At 46.1% G+C, this 21574-nt stretch overlaps 1 protein-coding gene across 2 annotated transcripts; it reads left to right on the top strand.

Moving 5' to 3' along the window:
* The first annotated feature begins 914 nt into the window (after positions 1–914).
* Positions 915–20866, top strand: pdgfab (platelet-derived growth factor alpha polypeptide b). Of its 2 annotated transcripts, XR_011077617.1 has the most exons (7): positions 915–1545; positions 2758–2854; positions 7381–7515; positions 8737–8927; positions 17182–17308; positions 18053–18177; positions 18880–20866. XR_011077617.1 is itself a non-coding variant. In XM_068579500.1 (6 exons), exons 1-6 carry the CDS (start codon positions 1483–1485, stop codon positions 18891–18893), a joined length of 627 nt encoding a protein of 208 aa, XP_068435601.1. In that variant the 5' UTR covers positions 915–1482; the 3' UTR covers positions 18894–20866. The 2 variants fall into 2 exon arrangements, 1 of the variants encoding a protein (XP_068435601.1); XM_068579500.1 differs by lacking the exon at positions 18053–18177.
* Positions 20867–21574: the final 708 nt, after the last annotated feature.

Consider the following 21574-nt stretch of genomic DNA (forward strand, 5'->3'; position numbering starts at 1 on the left):
GGCTCCCCTCCCAGACCTCCCAGCACAGCACAGCCTCCAGCTTCCTCGCGACAAGTTAGGACCAGTCTGTTGTTAACCTGCTGCTAACTAGTTGCTTCCTGTGTCCCAAAATTGCGCCCAAGGCGCTAAATACTCATCATCTATGTCATCGTCACATAAATTCACATATATTTATGTATTGATTTGTGCTAAATGTCCAGAAATTACACAAAAAAAGGTTATTTTGCCTTAACCTCAATTGCACAAAACATATAAACATATATGTGTATATATATGTGTGTGTATATATATATATATATATATATATATATATATATATATATATATATATATATATATATATATATATAATAGATATAGATATAGATATATAGATATAGATATATATATAGATATATATCATTAGATTTATATGATGTGCATTTTAGTATTGACTTCCCTTGCTCATTCGTTACTCATTCAAGGCTAATTATCATCAATGAGAAGTGAGGACAGACATCTCATCCTCATCAGCATCCTCATCCTCTTTGTCTCAGTTCGTCCATAATTGTCGCTCAGTTTTGCATCCTTTCAAACCAGCGAGAGTCAATCTCAATTACAAACTGAATCTCTGAATGGGCTCCGTGCAGAAGGGAACACACACACACACACACACACACACACACACACACACACACACGCGCGCGCGCGCGCGCGCGCGCGCGCGCGCACACACACACACACACAGACTACTGGCTGAAGGGGGATGGGGACGTGGAGTCTTAAGTCATCCAACCAGCCAACCAGCTCCCCTCGCTGAATAGATGCACGATCACCGAAACGAGAGGGGAGGCGCAACGGGCACCGAGCTGCTGGCTCTCTATATCCAGCGGCTCAGAGGCGCTGTGACTGCATTCACTTCAGAGTCTCACACTGTCAAGGACCTGCAGACTGCTGCAAGACGGGGTCTGGATAGCACAACACGGACAACTTTCTCCCTTGTGAATTTCCAAGAGGATCTTGCTCGATTGGATTATATTCTCCCAGGACTATTAAATATTATCAGAGAATAACGTGCGTCTTGATATTCTGGTTAATTCTAACAACTGCGTTTTTGTTGCGTCAATTTGTTTGATATTTCAGTGAACTGGGCTGAAGTTTGAAGCTTATTAAAAGGGTGAAGGACAAGTGCAATGCTCTTCAGACTTGTCTCTTAGGAGTGTCCCACTTGCGCTTGAGGAGCTGTATGTCGAGCAGCCGCACAGATCTTGTTCAAGAGGACGCAGTCCAATGTGAATAACAAGAGTCAACGTCCAGCCTCCTCAGCTTTTTCACATTGCAAGCAAGTGCACGGAGTTTGACTGAGCCCGCTGAGCCGCTCGGACACCCCGGTTTCTCTCCCCGAGGGGATGGTTGTGGATCCTGTGGGGCCAGGAGCGATTCTGCGGCTCCTACAGAATAGCACCGTTTTCTCGTTCGGGGTTCATTTTGAATTAAAGGGAGATGAGAGCCGCACTTTGTTACTTCCTGCTGTGGACGACGTACCTGCTGCTGGCCACCTCTGAGGTAAAGTTAATAGGACTCCGCACATCCAGAGAGGTGCGGGGCCGTTGGTTTCCTGTGAGGGTGCAAAGTTCTCACGAAACGCGCATTTCTCCAACTGCTCCAACTTCATGCCCAGAGAAAGAAACCTACAGAGCAGTAACACTTATGGTTCAAATGATGAAAGTAGCCCAGAAGATAAGTTTGTGAGCTTGGATAATGTAAAGCGTTTCTTCATTTGAATCAACCTATAACCGATCCAAAGTGTGTTTTATAATATACTAATTATACGGGTATAGACTGAGACGCTATTATCAGATCAGTGTGAACATGGATTAATTTTTTCAAGTAGCACATCAGCTGCAGCGACCATGAGGGTTGTGGCTACTCGCTTTGGAGAACCAACATCGCGTCTGCATTTGGAAGCATATCACAGTTATATTTGGCGTTTGTGCCAAATCTGTTTGTAGCCTGAGCCAACTGGGCAAACGTTTTGGTTGGGCTAAGCGTTCATGGGAACCGCTCGGGGCGATATAAATAGCCACTGTTCCTGTAAGGCTGCGCGTTAACTTTTGAGGTGCCTGCGTGACCGCAACAAGTGCAATGTGTGGTGAGCTGCCGTTCACACGGGCAGATGTCGCCCCGATCCGCGCTACAGCACAACATTCCTTCAGAAAACAGACAGTTTAATGCCGCTTCACCTTGCTGCAGGGCACAGGATCAGTCAAACAACAATTCAAGTCGGTGTCGGGGCTCATTGGGATCATTCTATTAATTCGGCATCCAATTAATAGTCAAAGTTGTAGCTGTATTAACAATAATTCAATTCATGATATCTTACCACCGTATATTAAATTATATTTTATATATTATATAGTCGGATCTTCACACAAGATCCTAATATGAAATATCTGATCAATTACTTTCCGGTCCTGAATCGTTGCTCCCTTGCAGAGCGCGTAGACTTCCGTTAATTGCATCATTTCTCAAGGGGATCCGGCGCCACCTTCTCTCCATCTGTGAGGGCAGTTTATAGCAATGGGGTAGATCTGCGAGTTGTAGTTGGCACATGGTTGCAAAAGTGTTCTCTCGGTAATCTTCTGGTGGTGGTTTGAACCCAGCACGTTTACTTATCCAGACAAACACTACACAAACGTTTTCCCACTGACCCGACACATCTCTAACCATCATCTCTTGTTTATTTTTTCGCCCCCCTCCATTCGTCGCCCCCTAAAGGAAGTGGAGTTTCCCCAGGAGCTGATAGACAGACTGTCCCACAGTGAAATCCACAGCATCAGCGACCTCCAGCGGCTACTGGACATTGACTCCGTAGGTAAATTCTGCCTCTTGATACTTTTCATCAGCAGACATGTTTAATCCCGACGCCCCAGGTGTTGGTCACACGTGACACTGCTACTGATGTGACAACACAGAGTAAAGGATGGTGCTAAAAACAGCTGCAGCATACTGACCTACGCTTTTTTCTTGTTGGCACAAAGTGTTCCTTTATTAGCTGTAGAATGATGTTCTATTGTTGAATCACTTTTAAACATAGCCTTCTTGGTAGAAGGCTACACCTGAATGAGGTGTGGGGACTTTCTATATCTATTTCTATAGTGAGGCAACATGTGCTCACTTAAGGATCAAGCAAAATAACTATTACATAAATGCATACAAGGTCATATCTATAATAATCATTCCTGCCTGGTTGTCATTTAAACTGAAATATGCTCCATCAGTACCATTGCTTCATGGATTAATTTATTTTGTAAAAATTATTCACTGGAACCATTGATAATATTTTTGGCATTCATGGATCCAAATGTCTCGCAATGGGTACATAGGACATAGGAAGCTGATGTTTGAGTGACATTTAAGTAAAGAATATGTAGAAACTCTTCCATTCCTACAGCTTTCGTGGATGTAGTGATTTGTGAAAGAACAGGGATACCTGTTGTGTCTGCTAATTACAAGTTGTGACCCCTGGAATCAAGCCCTGGCATGCATGCTAAAGCAGTTACCGTGATACTGTTTACTGTACACATGTGACAAAGATGGACTTTCACTGGCAGCCTTTTTTGTTGTTGTGCATAATCTTTCAGCTGCTGCAATAAACTGACTTTATAGCAACCAGACCGCCACATATGTTGCCCTGTAAACAGAGACAGCGGCACGCCGGTCAGGCAGGTTTCCTTAGCTTCAGCTTCTTGGAGGTGATACTTCTTCCGTAGTGGGGGAATGGTCTGGCTCAGGCCGTCTTAGATAAAGTTACAGGGGTGCATTGGAAGAAGCTGTTTGCCTTCATATGAGCCTCTATTTACACAGGCTTTGGCCGTGTATCACATTCAGGGCTCTCCCCTAAATATTTGTTGACGGAAATAGGTATTTACTAAATTTGCTTTAACGGTCCCGAATCATGTCAGCTACCTCAATGATCAAAGCATGGCAAGGCAACACTAGAGGACTGGTCGTTCACTCAAGTATTCTTCTGTATAACCACATGATGGATTTTCTGATGGACGCATCAATTAGGAGGACAAATAGCCCCACATCCTGTTTCATTTATTAATTAACCAACCTGTACTCTACAGCAGTAATTGCCTAACTTTACGTTGAGCCCATAATATTTCTCTGGCTTTGCCTCTAGCATGAGAAGAGGTGTTTATAATTGAATTAACATGTCTTTCTTCAAACACAGGAATGTTTTGCAGGGTAACAGTAGTAGGCTGATTATTATTACGAGGACATAAATCTGTCTGACGGCCAGCTTGGCGGCCCAGGCGAGCCCATTAAAAGACCTTTGACGCCAGCCAGAGGGGTATTTTCAGAGCTTTTGTTGCAGATGGCCAGGACAGTAAAGCTACCAGTATAGGCTGAACTGTACAGAGCATAGCACGTCAACCAGGAAAGGAGAAAGGAAAGGCTTATATGAGGTGTTGCTTTAAACCTTTGATCATTGGTAGCTGGGAAATGTAACACAGACTGTTGCTGTGTTTTAAAGGTCTCACCCAGGAAATCCTTGATTGTTTTGATTAAGTCCCTATCATATTATTTTGTCACTATCTGAGATCTCTGTCACTGGAAGGATGACTTCATCATTTAGCCTGTAAGGATGTATATGTGTCAGGTTCCCTGGGAAGGCCTGCGGGGCTTTTTCTCGCGGCTGTGTGTGTTTCATTTAGCGCTGCTTTGCTCAGTGCGAGTCTATGTGCACACGTCCTCTTGGAAGATGTCTCCTGCTTTGACTGACAGATGAGATGACCCTGCTGAAGTCTGCAGATGGCTGTCTGGCCCCTGAGGTGCTCCTCTCCTCGCTTTTCTTCCTCTTTAACCCTGTCTCCCTCCTTAGGCGGCCCCCTGGCCTGCCTGCTCTTATCTCTCTCACTGAAGGACTTTGACAGAAAAGGGAACCTGACTCTTGGCAAAGGTTGGAGGTGGAGGAGGGAGCAGGAGGATTCTGGAGCTTGTGTTCCTGCTACACTTTACTCAGAAAGGCTGCAAGTTGTTGTGCAGTCTGCTTTCTGACAAACTGGCACACTGTTCACAGTGTGTACGGTTGCCTTCAAAAACTAATTTATTGTGCATCCCGCCTGCTTTCACACCTCGCCCAGGTGACCTAAAATAATACTTTTTTTCTACTGACTCAGTCATGTAACTGTGTACGATGAAGAAACAAGGAAGAGAGACAAAGAGAGAGGATTATGGATGCACTTGTCACAAGGAGTCAAAAACATGTACAAGTAGCGGAAGAAAGAAAGAGCGGAGGAGGAGTAAAGGGAGGGAGCCGAGGCCCTCAGCTAATGGAGGGAGTAATTTGCGAGTCATGAAAGCCTGATTCATGGTGAGAGACTGTCTCCTGTCGTCTTTTCTCTTGTCTCAGTTTCACAACGCTCTGGATATGTTATTGCTTCTTACTCACCTGGAACCAACATAGCAGCAAACCCCTCTCTCTCTTTCTTTTCCTGTCTGCCTTCACTTTTCTCTTCACTCTATTATTCTCCTGCATCTTCCTGGCTGATCACTGTGATTGTCTTCGCTCCCCATGTTTCTCCTTTAACCGCAAAGAAAACACCCTCAGAAAGTCCTTTTATTGTGCTGAGAAAAGGACTCGGCAGTCTATAAAGGACTTCTTTATGCTCTCCCTCCCTTTCTCCTGTCAGCTCTGACACAAACTGTCTCCAGTGGTCACAGTGTGACGCCCTCCCTCACTCCAGTTCTTCTCTGAAAGGGGGAGATGAAGAGAGAGATAGGTGTGTTGGGGAGAGAGAGAGAGAAGAGAGAGAGAGAGAGAGAGAGAGAGAGAGAGAGAGAGAGAGAGAGAGAGAGAGAGAGAGAGAGAGAGAGAGAGAGGAGGCACAGTGGGAGTTCTGTCAGTGACCCGCAGTGTTAAAATGGTTGTCAGGTAGGAAAATCCTCAAGCTGTCAAAACGAGTCCACCTGCAAAGCAGACTGTCCCGGTGTGTTTGCACACATATGGAGAGGATGTGCGACATATATACGGCATGTTCATGTGTGTCTGTGCGCCGTGCCTCAGCTGCAGTCAACACTTCTTTTCTGTGGACTTTTGGTTCTGGGTCACTGGCATGTTTGACTGACAGCATGACAGGTTAGAAAATAATCCCTCTACTCTCACCAAGGACCAGACCTAAAAAAAAAAAAAAAGGAGGCATTCAAAAGCAAATAAACAATCAATCCCAGGGGCGGATTGTGTTTAGGTAGAGGAAATCCCTTCAGATGACTCTGGGCAGAGCACAAAGGAGCTGGACGAGGGCAATGTGTTTGCCTGTGGCTAAGCTTTGTGGTGCGGGTGTACATTGGGTTTTAGCATGTTATGGAGGATAATGAGAAGAGTTTGTGTAGTTGTGAGTGTGTCTTTGTGTTAAGTGTACAGGTGTAGGATTGTGTCAGCCTGATGGGTATGCTGTACCTACAGACAGGTAGACTCACCCACTTAGCAAACACTCTCAGACTCTGCTCTTTGGGAAAGGGCTGTATCCTGCGAACAAGCTTTATCGCTTTATAGCTGCTCTACCACTCTTCTGTAATCCAACTTGTATTCTGGGTGGGGACCAAAACAAGCAAGCTTTATCAGATGACCATGACTGTGAAAAAGCTGAGCAGGCTATATTAGTCTGGAGTTAGGGAGTCTCAAGGAGCCGCCACTGCAGCAAAACAAAACATTTACTTTTCCAAGCTACTGGATGACTGAAAAAGCAAACATTTTCAGGTAAATGAGAAACACCAAACCACCAGTTAGGTGCAGGGGTAATGGCGGCTGAGCACCACCTGTTAAATGACCACTTTAGTCCGCAGTTGGTCTGTGAAAGCTGGTTGTTTTTGAAGGAGCATGCTGACTCACCTGCGTCTAGATTCTTTATGCCTGCTGGGAAAGTTCTGCCAAATGAGTGAGTGAGGCTGACGCACAAAGCTTGCAATTACACAGAGGTTTGTGTAATGTGTGCTTCCTGCCTGTACCATGAGTACTCTGGACTGTTTACTTCAATTTGTGACATCATCAGCAGTCGCCGTGCCAGCCATCAAATTGAAGGGAACCCCTAAGCCCTTTGGGCAATCAAAGCATGTGTTACATACAGCAACAAGAGGCCCGCAGGAAGTTACCATCTCATTACGGTCGTGTGACTAACTCAACACATTGTTAGTTGTGGAAGGGGCATATAAAACATCAATAGCGGATCACTTTCAGCCTTCTGCTGAGGCTCAGCAAGCCACCCACAACAGTCAACACCCGTGATTAAGCGACTCATCGCTGGTTTATTGGTTGAAAACGGTTTTTTTGTGTGTGTTTGCTTCCTCTCTGTGTGACATTCATTAATGAGGCTGCCTTCTGTTTTTGACGAGGTGCGGGAAACAATGTTATCGAGGAGCCCAAGCACCACAAGCACCCCAACCACCAGAAGAACTACTCCCGTCATCACGGTTACTACAATGACCTGAAGAGCTCCCAGCTCCACAGCCGACGCAAGAGGAGCATTGGTAAGACTGAATGAATTGTATATGCTTCACTGTGCAGCTCAGAGGTTGCATCATGATCGCATTTGGCACTATATACTGTACAGCACAACTTGGCACAACTTAGTACAGTGTCATAATGCCCTAATAATAACCTCTATTTGACATACTCCCCCTGACATTTGAGTTCCCAGGAGAAGAAACCGATCACTTTATACACATTTCTAACAGAGCTAATAGTCGCTGGCTTTTATATGGCCGTTCTGTGGATTAATGAAGACATCTACCTAATATTTATGGCAATAAAGGAAACATGAGAAACGAGACTGGTGTGTGAGGTCGACGAGGACGTCTGACATGAAGCTTTTTAATTGGCCATGGACTTGCAGATCTAAGACACACGCGTCAGGAAAGAAATATATCCTTGAGCGTGGAAATTCCAGGCATTCAGGGCTCAAGTTGCAGCTCGCCTGGGCTTTCTTCATAAAACGCCACGCGGTATGATATCTGATCGAGGAATAGAGAATACCATGTCGTGTGCAATGAGTGTGTTAAGACTGGCTGCGTTTTGGTCACAGCCCTCGCAGAACTACAGCATTTAAAGCGACCAAGGATAAAGCGGCTGGTTGTATTTCACGTATGTGGCCATATCATAAGTCTATGATACATATACCATTTTGGCAGCTGTCCATAAAAGCCCTGACGTTCTGTACATACACACATCATCTTTACGAGCTAATCTTACTGTACACTGTCTGTCACATCTTTATGTTTAAGTGCCTGTCAGAGCATTAAATCTAAAATGAATGCGTACTGCCTTCCTCTTTTCACTATGACCAACAGGGTCAAAGGCCATTATTAGATTTCCCACCGGCGGACATAAAGGTTTTCTGGCCTAGTAACGCTGCATTAACCCCAGTGAGGGCTCTGAACAAAGGAGCAGTCACTTTCTGTATCACCGACTTCATCCCAAAGCTCCTTAGCTGATATGAGATCAGCTTTTTTGGATAGCTTGTCTTCTTAACAACTTTAAAGGAGGTTGGGTGTGATTTGAGGTAAGACGAACAGCTCCCACACCAATTGAGTCATAAAGTAATGAGCAGCGAAGGAATGCATATAGCAGCTGGGAGTGAAAAGGACGGATTTCAACAACACATCAGCATGCATTCGGAAAATGTGTCACCGAACACTCATGCAGATCGGGCACAATAACCGGGCTCCTCCTTCTCCCTGTCTTTCTACCAGCAGAGGAGGCGGTCCCGGCGGTGTGTAAGACGCGGACGGTGATCTACGAGATCCCCAGGAGCCAGGTGGATCCCACGTCTGCCAACTTCCTGATATGGCCGCCCTGTGTGGAGGTGAAGCGCTGCACAGGCTGCTGCAACACGAGCAACATGCGCTGTCACCCTTCCCGCAAGCACCATCGCACCGTTAAGGTAAGACACACACACACACACACACACACACACACACATACACACACACACACACACTCCCCCACAGGAAAGATTGTGAGGAAACTTGTTGACTTGCTGAAAAGTAATATCCTTACAATCAATCCAAATCATGAGTGCAGGGTTAAAAAGGCATATTCACCTCATTCATTCCACAAACACACCCACTTCCACTCGCAAATCTTCACCACTTTCCCTCTCACCAGGTAAGTAAATCATCTGAGAGGTAAGGTTGGGTTGACCTGCCTACCTTCACACTCCTTTCCACGCTCTTTACTCCACAGCTACTTTTCATTTCAATCCACCAGTCTCCCCTGAGCCTCCTTGGCCGGTACCCAAATAGTGGCCACCTTACCTCCGCCGCCCCCTCCCCTACCCCACACAGCCGATCACCACCCTCTCTCCTCATCACTCTATCCCATGCTTGGCAAGAGTCCAGGGCGGCTGTGCCAGGAAGTGAAGGAGAGAAAGGACAAGGAGGGAGGGTTGTTGGCACCTTCAACCAGGACATCTGTTGAAGGGTCGACCAGAGAGGGATGCTCCTGCCAGACATAAGACAGCCAGACAGCCAAAGAGAGAAAGAGCGAGGGGGAAACAGTTTCCTGTACCTTGAGAATGTCTGAGTGTTGCCGGTTACTGCACAGCCATTCGTCCGCTCTCTGTTTGTTTGGCCCTTTGTCTTTTCTGGAAACAGGGAGCCTGGAGGAGGCGAGGCGACAAAGAAAGAGAGAGAGAGATCGAAGGGGGTTGCACTGTTCTCAGAGGCTCTTTGGCATCGCTAGCTTGAAAACATGTCCTTCTGTTCAGGATCAGAGGAGACACCGTGGCTGGAGCTGAGTCGTTCTTCTGCTGTATTTACACGACAGACTGTTAGCCGGTGCACGGCTCTGTTTGAAGGTATGGCAGTTATGTGCTCTGCTCTGTAAGAGTAAGAGACAACCGGGGGATAAACAGGATAGCCTGGAACACTCTGCCTGTGTTTGTGTTTCTCTAGTCTATCTCTGGACTCTGTTGGCTCTTTAATCATTTTGATCTTGCCCAGCCATGGGCATTGGGACATCAAGCAGGATTTTAAAGATGCCGCCTCAATATACCTGCAGAGTAATAAAACAAATACCGGCCCTGCCTGCCTCCTTCCCCTTGGCACTCCGGCTCAGGTCTGGAAGGTTTACAGTATGAATGGGAGGAAATTCTCCTCTTTTATTCTTATAGTCTTTTAGTCACGGTTCAGACAGTAACGGTGCTGTGAAAAGACGACCATTGTAGGGCACGGGGAACTGCATGCAGAGCTCAGGGTTTACGATCAGAGATGCTGACTCAGTGCGGTAGGAGCTCTGATACACCACAACCTGTCTGGCTGTGTGCAAGCTTGTCAGTCTCCCGGCCTGCCACACAGGAAAGCTTCAATAGGAGCTCTGTCTGTCACAGCACTGACAAGGGAGAAAGACTGACGACAACGGACAAGATACTATAGATTCAGTTATTCCTGCAATGCCACGATCCATGCAACTTTGGACGTGTCCCCCGCGTGACACTGAGGACAAAATGAGCACACAGACAGGCGTGGCGGGCAGGGATTCATGGGGAGTGTTTTTCCACGCGTTTCCAGTTGCGGGCGAGAGGGGCCGAGAGGCGTCGTATCCCTGGAAAGGTCATTCGTCAGGGCTCGCTCCGGTCAGGAGACATTCACCACTTTGTGTGTGAGAAACATTGTCTCATGCCAAGTTTTTTTTTCTGTCTGTCCTCTGAGCAGTTAGTCTGAATAGGGGTTCAGTTTGTGCTGCTCCCTCCATTTATTAGAAAGCTAAAAATGTTGCCCGTCTACCCTGGGCCTGACTTGTTTTCCTTCTGCTGGCCAAGGATGGGAAAAGAACACATATTCTGTGTTTCTTTCCATCTCATGCCACTAAGCATTTGTCCAAATGCACCTTTATTTATTTATTTATTATTCCTCCTCTTCTGTTTCTATCCCTCTTTCCTTTTTCATTCAATGGACCCAAAAAAGAGAACGGGTCTGTGCAGGCCCTTTACTGTACAAGCCTGTCCTGTTCAGTGGCAGGGTAATAAAAAACTTTAAATAGGACTAGCCTGAGGGAGGAAAAGGGGCAGATATTTAAGTCAGTCTCTTTCTTTTACATGGTCTCCCTTTTCCCCGTCATTTAATTATTTTGCATTTCTCTCTGACTTCTTTTGCACTTTGGTCCTTTTCTTTCGAGTATCTCGACACTGTGTGTCTGTGTAGGTTGCGTCACAGTTGTTGTCGGGTTGCCTTAGCGTAGCGAAGACCAAGTAGAAGAGAATGGTGTAAAGATCAGATGAATCAGATTTAGAGCAGGTCAAGTATGAAAAACAGAGATCAAGTGAGAGAGGCAGAGGTGCAAATAGAGACAGACAGTCGTGGAAACAGACAGGAGAGAGGCAAACAGAATTCTTAATGAGTTTTTATGTATTCAGACTCATCCCAGCATACTTTTAGCTCCTCCTTCAACCCCATCCCACCTCCTTTTGCACTTTCAATGACACCACTTTCACTCCCTCTATCCCAGCATCATGGCTCTCCCCTGTTCTTTTCCATCGAAGTGATTCCTTTTGGTGTTTTATCACTAAAGGCTGGCATGTTGGCCATTTTGTTATTTGTGTTGTCAGACTTGTTACAATCTAGATATGACATGAAATCACATGAAATTAAATAGCAGAATTAGTTTTACAATTGGTCCCCTCAGGTTGTTCATTTTTACCCTCTAATTTTTTTGTCCTCCTTCTCCTGTATTGCTTTTGTTCTTCCTTCTCACGTCTTTCTCTCTGTCTGCTGCAGCTGTGTCCAGTATTTCCGATAGCTTCCTCAGTGTTTTGGCTCCGACGCTCGCTAGACGAACTTGCTCATAAAACAACTGGAGATTTTGGATAGGCAGGACTGGAGAGAAAAGTAAACAAGGTGTGTGTGTGTGTGTGTGTGTGTGTGTGTGTGTGTGTGTGTGTGTGTGTGTGTGTGTGTGTGTGTGTGTGTGTGTGTGCATATTAAGTGTGTGAGTCTCTGTGTGAATCTAAATGCCTCTCTGTTTGCTCTTCCTATGGGGCTGATGAAACAGCCCATGAAACCGGTAAAGAATGGAGCTGTCACTCATCAGCTCACTCATTAAATCTTAAGGCTTCTGCAGTAGATTTGGGCTCTAAGTTCATCCTATTTTCCTTTCTCATCCACAAAACCACAGGAGCAGACAAGCGGTACAAGTACGGTACTCCAGGAAATCCAAAAGTTCTTTTGTGGTTTGTGCTGCACAAACACGCTGCTGACAGTAAACGAGGTGTTCTTCTTGAATCAAGGACAGCGCAGAGAGTGCTTGGATTTATGGAAACAAATAGTAGGGAGAAAGCATAAATGAGCTGCTAATTATACTCTTGAGTCCCCCCTGAAACCATAAATTACAGTATGTGCGCTGTAAATGGTATTTGAATGTTCTTATTTTCAAAATGAACACAATTACGATCTATAGGAGCCATACATGAGAACAAACATTTCCATTGCCTCCATGAGTCGCTTTCATCTAATCAGTAGGGCAAAATTAACCAACAATGAAGCTCAGTTTCTCTCGTTTGGGTTTGGTTTTGGAGCTAGAACCTTTTGATGGTCCTTAGAGCATACATACAAGTATTTTGCAGAGGTCAGAGAGGGTTGTCGGCGCACATCTGTGTAAACCCTAGAAGGGAGATTGTTTGTGTGTGTGTGTGTGTGTGTGTGTGTGTGTGTGTGTGTGTGTGTGTGTGTGAGAGAGAGCGCTCTATGCTATGCTACGTAAACCCGCCCACCCCAGTGCAGGGACAAGGCCATTTGTGTGAAGCAGCAACAAGACGAAGACGGGCCGCAGAGTAATGAAGTGTTGATGGCTGCTGGATCAAAGTGGAGGCTGACAGAGGCCAGGCGGATGCAGCCACAGTGCTGAGTGTGGGGGTCCACACATCTCATTGCACTAGCCCTGGCCCCGACCCCATCACACACACACGCACACCTACACACACACACACACACACACACACTGGCAGTTACCTCAGCGACAGCGGGTCAGATCCGGGTGTTGGGGGAAGCAGTAGCTGTAGCCCTGCGGTCGTGCGGGACCCTGACTTACGGGGTGTTTCATAAATAAAAGGCAGTGTGACGGTGATACAGTGAGCATGATTTATGGTCGTCTGAGGGGTCCTGTGGATTACGTGAGGAGGCGGGGGGTTAGATGGGACTGAGGGGCCCCCCTGTTTGAAGTCCTTTGCAGCTGTGAATTATTTTCCCTTTGATTCACTCAACTCTTCTACTAGATGAAGGGTGAGAGAGTTTGTGTGTGTGTGTGTGTGTGTGTGTGTGTGTGTATAAATGTGTGTGTGCGTTGTGCACGGCAGGGGTTGCGGGGCGGGTCAGAGACCATGGGAGCGTCCCGACTAAGCCAGAAGCCAGAGAGTTTGGCTACTGCTGCACCGGCTGGAATGCATCAGCTTGAGCAGGAAAAGTAGCAGCCGTATTTTAATCATATTTTACTTCGTTTTCTGTATTTTCCTTCACTCCTCCTCTCCTGTCCTCCCTTTCGCTCTTCCCCTCTGACTTCATCCTCCCCCTCCAACAACTCTCTTCTCCGCTCAGTCTTGGAGTCTGATTGTCTGTTCTGTGAAATATTTGTTCACTCCCTCCTCACTCTTTCTGTCTCGCTCCTGAAACAGAGCCATCTCCCTCTAATTTTACCCCTCTGCCAGTCTTTGCCATTTACCGTATCGTTTTGGTTCTCTTTCATTAAAATCCTATTTACTCTTTCAAGGGCTCAGAGTAATGTCTTGCTCATCTGCAATTGTTCTTTAAAGACAGGCAGGGGGGCAAAACATAAATGGGAAGATTACACATCTTTGGATTCTTTGATATTTGATATTGCACGATGTTTCTTTTCTCTGAGAGGAAGGGAGGCACATGATGAGGTCAGGGGCAGATAGATATTCACATCAGGTGACACATAAATATTTGTGTGTGAGTGGGAGAGAGAAGTGGGGAGAAAGCGGTCTGCCATGAAGTTCCTTTTTGGCATTGGAGACCTGTGAGTGATTCTCCCGGTTTCCTTTCCTTTCCACACCCGTGATAACCCCTTCCAACCCCAGTGTGCGTGTGTGTGCGTGTGTGTGCGTGTGTGTGTATGCGTGTCGGTAGCAGCAGGTTGTCTGATGTTCAGGCTGCGTCTTCTGTGATTTGCTCTCTCTGCTTCTGCATCGTGGTTTTCCTCTGGGTGTCATTTTTTTCTGATTTCAAAAGGCTGACAGATGAAGATACAGAAAGTTTCTTTACGTTCCCCCTTCCCACAAGTTTCCCTATACCTTTCCTCCACTTGCTCACAGTTGTAGCATCTCAACAAGAGCTCTTTGTTTGCGGAGCACAAGCTCTGCAAGTCTCCCTCCTGATAAATGAATTGCCGCCCCGCTTTGCCTCTTTCCACCACTCCACTCCCCAAACACACACAAACACACATTCTTAATTTTTTGTGCTTGATTCTGTCACTGTTCCAGTTTACGATGGCCCGCGGTGCACGTTCGCAACCCTGTTGTGTTTTCCTTGGAAAGCTGGAGTAAAACTTTCCCCTCCATCATGCTCTCATCAGTGCTCCGTGCTCAGGGAATTCCCAATTAGTCCGAGCGGGACAATCGGCTCCACACAGAGGGCCGCTGAGACATTGAGGACAAACTGAAGGGGGTGCACTTCCCAGAGCCCCCTGCCTCACCCCGACCCTCTGGATCGGATATCATTCCACAGCCACTTCTCAGGGCCCCGGATTTCTGGGGAGTTTAGATCGGTTTGATTTATACAAAGAGAGGCCCCCCGTCATAGCATGGGGGTCTCTTTTCTGATGTATGGTTTATGGGGGAAGTCATCGACTCTGGCCGGGGAGGAAGCCGGTGTCCTTTGTGTGGCAAAGAAGTGGCTTAAAAGGGGGAGAATAAAATATGGATGTAAAGTGGAAAAATTGTAGGAGGGAAGACCGCCATCCCTAAAATGTCAACACGAGAAACAGGAAACAAGACAGAAAGAGAGCGTGTTGACAAAGTGGGCAGAGCAGTGTTACAGCACAGTTATAGACATTCACAGACAAATATGAAAGTGTGAGTGTGCTTTTGTGTGTGTCCAGCTGGGAGTGTTTTTAACCATGCTGTGTCAGGGGCAAAGACACAAGCCCACTGCTGGGCCTCTTCTCTTCAAGGGTGTTCATCGCTCTATCCGTCTGTCAATAGCTGTTTGTTTGGCCAGAGCAGTTTGCTGCATGTCCCTTCTCTCAGTCAGATCCTTTGATTAAATATTAACAGTGATTTTCTGAAAAGTCATGTGCTTCCGTCTTACTGTCTGCACCTTTCTGTTTCTATCCTGTCAGCTTTAGTGCAATAAAGTTCTCCGGTGAGTAACCTAGAAACTAAATGTTAATAGGTAACACATGAATGTCATCTAATGCTAATCATGGTCAGTCCCTCCTCCCCTTCTTTAAATAACACCCTCTGTTTGCACACACACACACACACACACACACACACACACACACACACACACACACACACACACACACACACACACACACACACACACACACACACCACCATTCCCTAATGAGAGTGATGGTCCACCTTCCTGCTCTCAGTTCTTCCCTGCTCTGGCCCTTTCACCCGCCTCACCCGCCCTCTCTCTCTCTCTCTCTCTCTCTCTCTCTCTCTCTCTCTCTCTCTCTCTCTCTCTCTCTCTCTCTCTCTCTCTCAGGGCCCGATAACAGCAACCCAGACACCATTGTCCTCTGTTTGCTCACTGCATACCTTCTCTGCTTGCTTACCCTCTTTTCACTCCCTCTCTTCTGTCTCTTTCTCTTCTCTCCATGGAAAGAAACAGTTGCAAAAGAAGCAGCTGGTGAAGCCACCGGCCCCTGATTTCTGCTTTAGCCTTCCCAGATGACCCTCCTCTCGTTGTTACAGCACTGACATGAGGCAGCTCAAGTTGTGTAAATGTCAACATTTTACTTTGTTTTATCAGACAGGGATTGGTATGTTCATTTTTTTTGCTTGACTAATTCACCACTGAGAGCCAGCCTTGGCGCTATGCCATCACAGGATAGAGGAAGAAAGCCTCTCATCAGTTTTGGCCCTCCGTCTGTGCATGTGTGAGCCTCATGCTGACTGCAAAACAGTGTTGTTCATAACACCAGAGAGCGCTGGGAGATTGTCGGCCAATATCCTCTCTCGTGCAGCGACCAGGAAGATGGGTGAAGCAGGGGATATTGTTTCCATGTGGCCTCCGGGCCCTCAATGGTGGATGGGAAGGTTACCTGCCCTTGGCACTCACATCAGAGAGGGAAGAGCATGTAGCCACCTCCCAGAGTTACACAACAAGATCATCATAACCTCCAAGCAACCTTCTCTATTCAGCTTTCATCTAAGCTTTAATCAACATAGCCTATTCATAACCCTCCGAGGATTGGTCCTTTTCATTACTAGCTGTTGGGTGGGAAGTGGAGGTCAGACCTGTTGTGTTAAACTGAGAGGGTGTTAGCTGGACCGAGGGATCGGAATTCCTGCATTACGTTTGTGTTTGTTACATTGGAAAGCTGATTTCTGGGGTTGTACCGCCTAGATCAGACCACGTAAGCTGTATTTCTTGCATGCACATGTTAAGCAGCACTTTCCCTAACCTATGAAGAGGTATTAATGTGGTTTAAAAGCAGGCTACATGTCAGAACAAGGCGAGGGAGTTTAGGTGTGTGTCTGTCTGGATGTAGATGCTCCATGCCGAGGAGGGAGGGGGGGGGGGGGGGATCCCAGCCTCTCTTCTCCTGCCAGGGTAAAGCTTCCCTGGGCTTTAGGGCGTACACCTCTTCCCCCTACCCTCCATCTCTCCTCTCCCATTGTTTGAGCTTGCTTGGACAAGGTCATGTACTCCATTCAGTATTTACACACCTGATCAACAGCCCACAGAGCACACAGCGAGCGGAACCCGATGCATCAGCCTCTGAGGAATGCTGCCGTCACACTTCAAACACGGGGAGGCGTAGTGACGGCCGGCGTTTTTTGTTTTTATGAATCGTTTTATGAAAGAGTCATCAGTCACAGTGCTACGCCTCGCGATGTTTGCGGATGGGCAAAGAGTGTGTGCGTTTATTGGCGACACAAGCACGGCGAAGAGTAATGACGGCGCTGGAGCGGGCTATGCAGCTAACCTCTACTCTCTTCCTCACTTCAGGTAGCGAAGGTGGAGTACGTGAAGAGGAAACCCAAGCTGAGAGAGGTCTTTGTGCGGTTAGAAGACCACCTGGAGTGTGTGTGTGCGTCACATCATCATGTGGTGGAGCACTCAGATGCAGAAACAGGTAAATGTGAGCCTCAAACTTTCAAATTCTTACATAATCACAAAAAGTGTCTCAGCATTGCTTTTTTCGCAGAACAATTACACTGAGATTGACTTTGATGGCTGAGTCCTGCTCGCATCCCTGCGTCATCAGTGTTTCTCGTCCCTCATGTCTCTCTCTCTCTCTCTCTCTCTCTCTGTCTCTCTCTCTCTCTCTCTCTCTCTCTCTCTCTCTCTCTCTCTCTCTCTCTCTCTCTCGCTCTCTCTCTCTCTCTCTCTCGCTCTCTCTCTCTCTCTCTCTCGCTCTCTCTCTCTCTCTGTCTGGCTTTGGCTTTGGCTTTGCACTGGATGACCCATTTTCTATGACTGCTTCCAAACAAACACACCTGTGAGGTGGCCTGCTATTGCAAAACTGTGAAGCTTGTGTGTTTCTGCCTTGTTAGATGAGGATGTGTGTGTGTGTGCGCGCGCGCGCGTGTGTGTGTGTGTTTGTGTGTGTGAACGTCTGTGTGTTAAGGGAGGGTGTCCAAAGGCTGCTTGGCATGACAGCAGGTAAATCCACCAGAGCCTTGATCTGAAGCCTTTCTCTCCCTGGGAGCAGATAAGCGCCGATGTGTGCTGATAAGGCATCTGAAGTATTTATAGTGTGTTATATCTTTGCACCCTCTGCTTCTGTCCCAGGGCTGTTGTGCCTCTCTCTCTCTCTGTATCATAAACCCTGCTTCTTGCTTTTAACCCTGCGTCCTATCCAACTTTGTGTTTTCAGGCCATCGTAGGGCTAAAGGTAAAAAAAGGAAACCTAAAAAGCTAAGGCCCAGCAAGGATTTATTGGCAACATAATAAAGTTGCACTCATTACCCAAAGTCCACTGAAGAGCTGTGAAGGGAACAGGTAGGACTTTAGCAACACGGCGTCCTCTCACCTCTCGGCACTGCAATTGCCCTATCGGGGCACAAGGTGGCCTGCCAATCACCATCACCAATCACAGCACAGCCAATCAGTGTGAGGAGAGGGAGGGCTGAGGCGTACCACGCTCTGTGCCGAATGCTGCATGCTGATTTTGAGGCCTGCTGAGCATGCACACCACATACAGTACATGTGCTTTGTGTCACAGTTTCGTGCTTGTCGTGTGGTTGTGTGCACTGTTTTTGTTGTGTTCTACAATAACACCCAACCTATGCCACTGTTTGTTTCACGGCTTAAAAGACACCTTTGCTTTGTTGTCCTTACCAATTATTTTCTTCTCTCTCATCGGTCAGTAACTAAAAGAGAGAGGATAAAAAAAAAAAAATGAACCACAGATGTTTTTTTGCCCAGCTCTTGGTCTTATTAACATGAAATGACATATTTTGACTGGACATAATGATGTGTGGTCTGATCACTGTCTTTGAAATCTGGACAAACCTGATTCAGAACATTGTGGGTCTTGTGTGTGTTGTGTCAGCTTGTTTGAAACGCATGAGTTATGCAATTGAGCACAAAATGCAATAAATCGTATTCTTATCATGATGACACCCACGTGTTGTGTGTGTGTGTGCGTGTGTGTGTAATGGTGATATCAATCTAATCTGTCTCTCTCTCTCTCTCCCACAGTGGACGTGAGGTGAGACCAATCAGAACAAGGCACTTCAGCGTGGGAGGGAGCTAAATAGAGGATGTCACCAACAGGAGACCTGCTCTGTCCTCTTCCCCACTGCCATGCAACCTTCGTTTCAGACAAAACAGACAAAAATAAATAAGATGCCAAAGGTGCTTTAAAAAAAAGAAAAACAGTAACCAGTGATGATGACTTTGTCTGTGGAACGCCACCTACTCAGACAACTGAACCCTGCTGCTGATTAAGAAGAAAAGAGAACGATGGGGTAACTCGGGCAAGGCAGACAGAGGCCGAAGGGAGATGATGAAAGGGATTTGTGTTGAACATTTTGAGACTTTGTTTGAACGAGACGCACAACAGAAACAGCTATGAAACAGTTGGATCAAACGTTTGTGGGAATCTGGTGCTCAGACTCCAAAACAGCGGTGGATGACCTCCAGCTGGGTGACATAAAAGTGCCCCACCCTGTTTAAATGACTCTTGAAGAGAGAAAGAGAGATAAAGGAAAAACAATGGAAAGAGAGAAAGAGAGAGACAAATGGAAGTGTTTTTTTTTCACTAAAAACTCCATGGAGTATCAAACATTTTGAGATTTTGGATGTTTGGTCTGAGTAAAGAGGAGATCTTCTCTGAGACCCTATGGGGTCTGTGACTTTGCCCACTTTGCTATGTACAGTTTAATTTGAAAAGGAAGACGTGCCGCTACTTACAAACTATTTATATGTGTGGACATTTGCTTTCTGTCTCTTCCAGAACAAAAGAACGAACAAAAAGATGTTTTCATAATTTTAGAGACATGCAAGAGTTCTGTGTGGTCCGGTTCTTTGTAACCATCAGTATCACAATCTCAACGTCTTTTTTTTGTTATTATTGTCATCCATGTTTCTTATTATATTACAGTATATCTGAATGATGTCAAGTCTTGTTTATGGTTTGGATATATGTGTGCAAGGAGGAGATATGAGAGTCAGTACAGGAAGATGCTTTATTTTTGTTATGAAATATATTAAGCTTACTTATATCCAAGCAGGAATTATGTTTATTTCTTTTGTTGTGGTTGAATGCCTGTATTTAATCCATTGGAAAAGATGCAAAAATGTGGGCAGGGGGTGAAATAGACGGGAGAGAAAAGTCTGCCACTGCCCAGTCCATTATATTTACAAAAACATGCATACAGCACATTAAAGTATGTTCATGCCAATCACACAAAACATGTTAGAGCAACTGTAGTGTGCATGTATGCCAGAATGAGCCCTAATTTCTCTCCTACATGAGGCTTTTTGTCCCTCTTAACACTGATAATGAAGATGCCCGCCCGCCCGCTCTACTTTACAAGCACACATGTTGTTCCTGCAGTGAGCAAAGTCCACCTTAAAGAGTGAATGAGCGAGCAAAGCAAATCGACAAGCGCATGAATGGGCTCCTTGTTTGGTTAGGCTTTACTCCTCTGTTGACAGGAGAGCAAATCTCTGATCACTCCACCCTGTGAAGGTACTAGCACCTTAAGCAGCCACATACCATCAGGACAGATGATGATGAGTGCTCAGAGGTGGCCTGACAGCAGTACAGTGCTGACCTGAACCCACGCTTCAATGGAACAAACAGTGACTCCCTTACCTTGTCCTGTAACAGCGATGATGAATGTGTAACCGGGGCCAACACATCGCCCAAACAACGGTCGTCTTCCACCCCGCGTTCAAATGAGGAAGTCCAAGGCGAAATAGTGAGTCACTGTGAAGTGAGTCAAGCGAGGAAAGGTGAATTGAAACATGGCAGATCACACACAGCCCATGTGTGAATTAACTAACAATCAGTTGACCGGTGCTATATTTATAAGGCTGATGTTTCATCACTGCTTGCATTCGCATCCATGTAAGATAGTGTTCTTAGCAAACCAGGGACCACGCTTAGAGCTATTTGATTCAAGAAAATGCCATTTCATTAAGCCTTATTTACTTTTCTTTTGGCCTTCCATTGGATAAAGACAGCAATAATCATAATTTATATATTTATGTTTTCAACAATAAATATATTTCTGCTTATGAAATTGTTCACTGAATGTTGAGTCCCATAATTTGTTTGCTTTGTGTCTCAAGGATGGTATTTTAGGATACATTTAGGGATAGAACGATGTCATGCAGCTCTAAATACACAGACAGTCTAATGGGCACAAAGTGAGGTTATGGAAAGTAAGAATGAAATAAATCAGCAATATCAAACTATAGCAGAAGGGAAGAGGAAAAAAAACCTAGAGGTTAGAGAGACCACCATGCACTGGTAAAAACCCCTTACCTGTTCCCTTATTAGTGACATACCTTCTAGTACATTTGATCCATCCAACTGTGTAACATGCAGAAATTCAAAAGATGATGTTATTTTACGTGAATGGAGTCCACATGTGTTGGTGCCGCCGCAGGAGGCAGGACAGAAGCTGGATGTGAGGGTGGTGTACACAGGAAATGTGAGCTTTTCCAGGCTTGAAGGCTGAGCAGGAGCTGGGCTTTACTCCAGGATCCACCAGCAGCAGACGGTAGGTGCTGGGGGCTTTATTACTTTTCCCTGAGCAGCTCACCCTAATCCCAGGGCTAAGGGACATGAAAGTCTCCCTCCTCTGAAGAAAGGCAAAACATAAAAGAGAGAAAGGATCAGAGAGACAGCAGCTCTGCAAGCCAGTGGAACAGGGGATAAAGT

The sequence above is a fragment of the Clinocottus analis genome, unplaced genomic scaffold (assembly GCF_023055335.1).
Source record: "Clinocottus analis isolate CAN_PGR_092001 unplaced genomic scaffold, fCliAna1.0.p SCAF_16, whole genome shotgun sequence".
In the NCBI taxonomy this organism is placed as follows: domain Eukaryota; kingdom Metazoa; phylum Chordata; class Actinopteri; order Perciformes; family Cottidae; genus Clinocottus; species Clinocottus analis.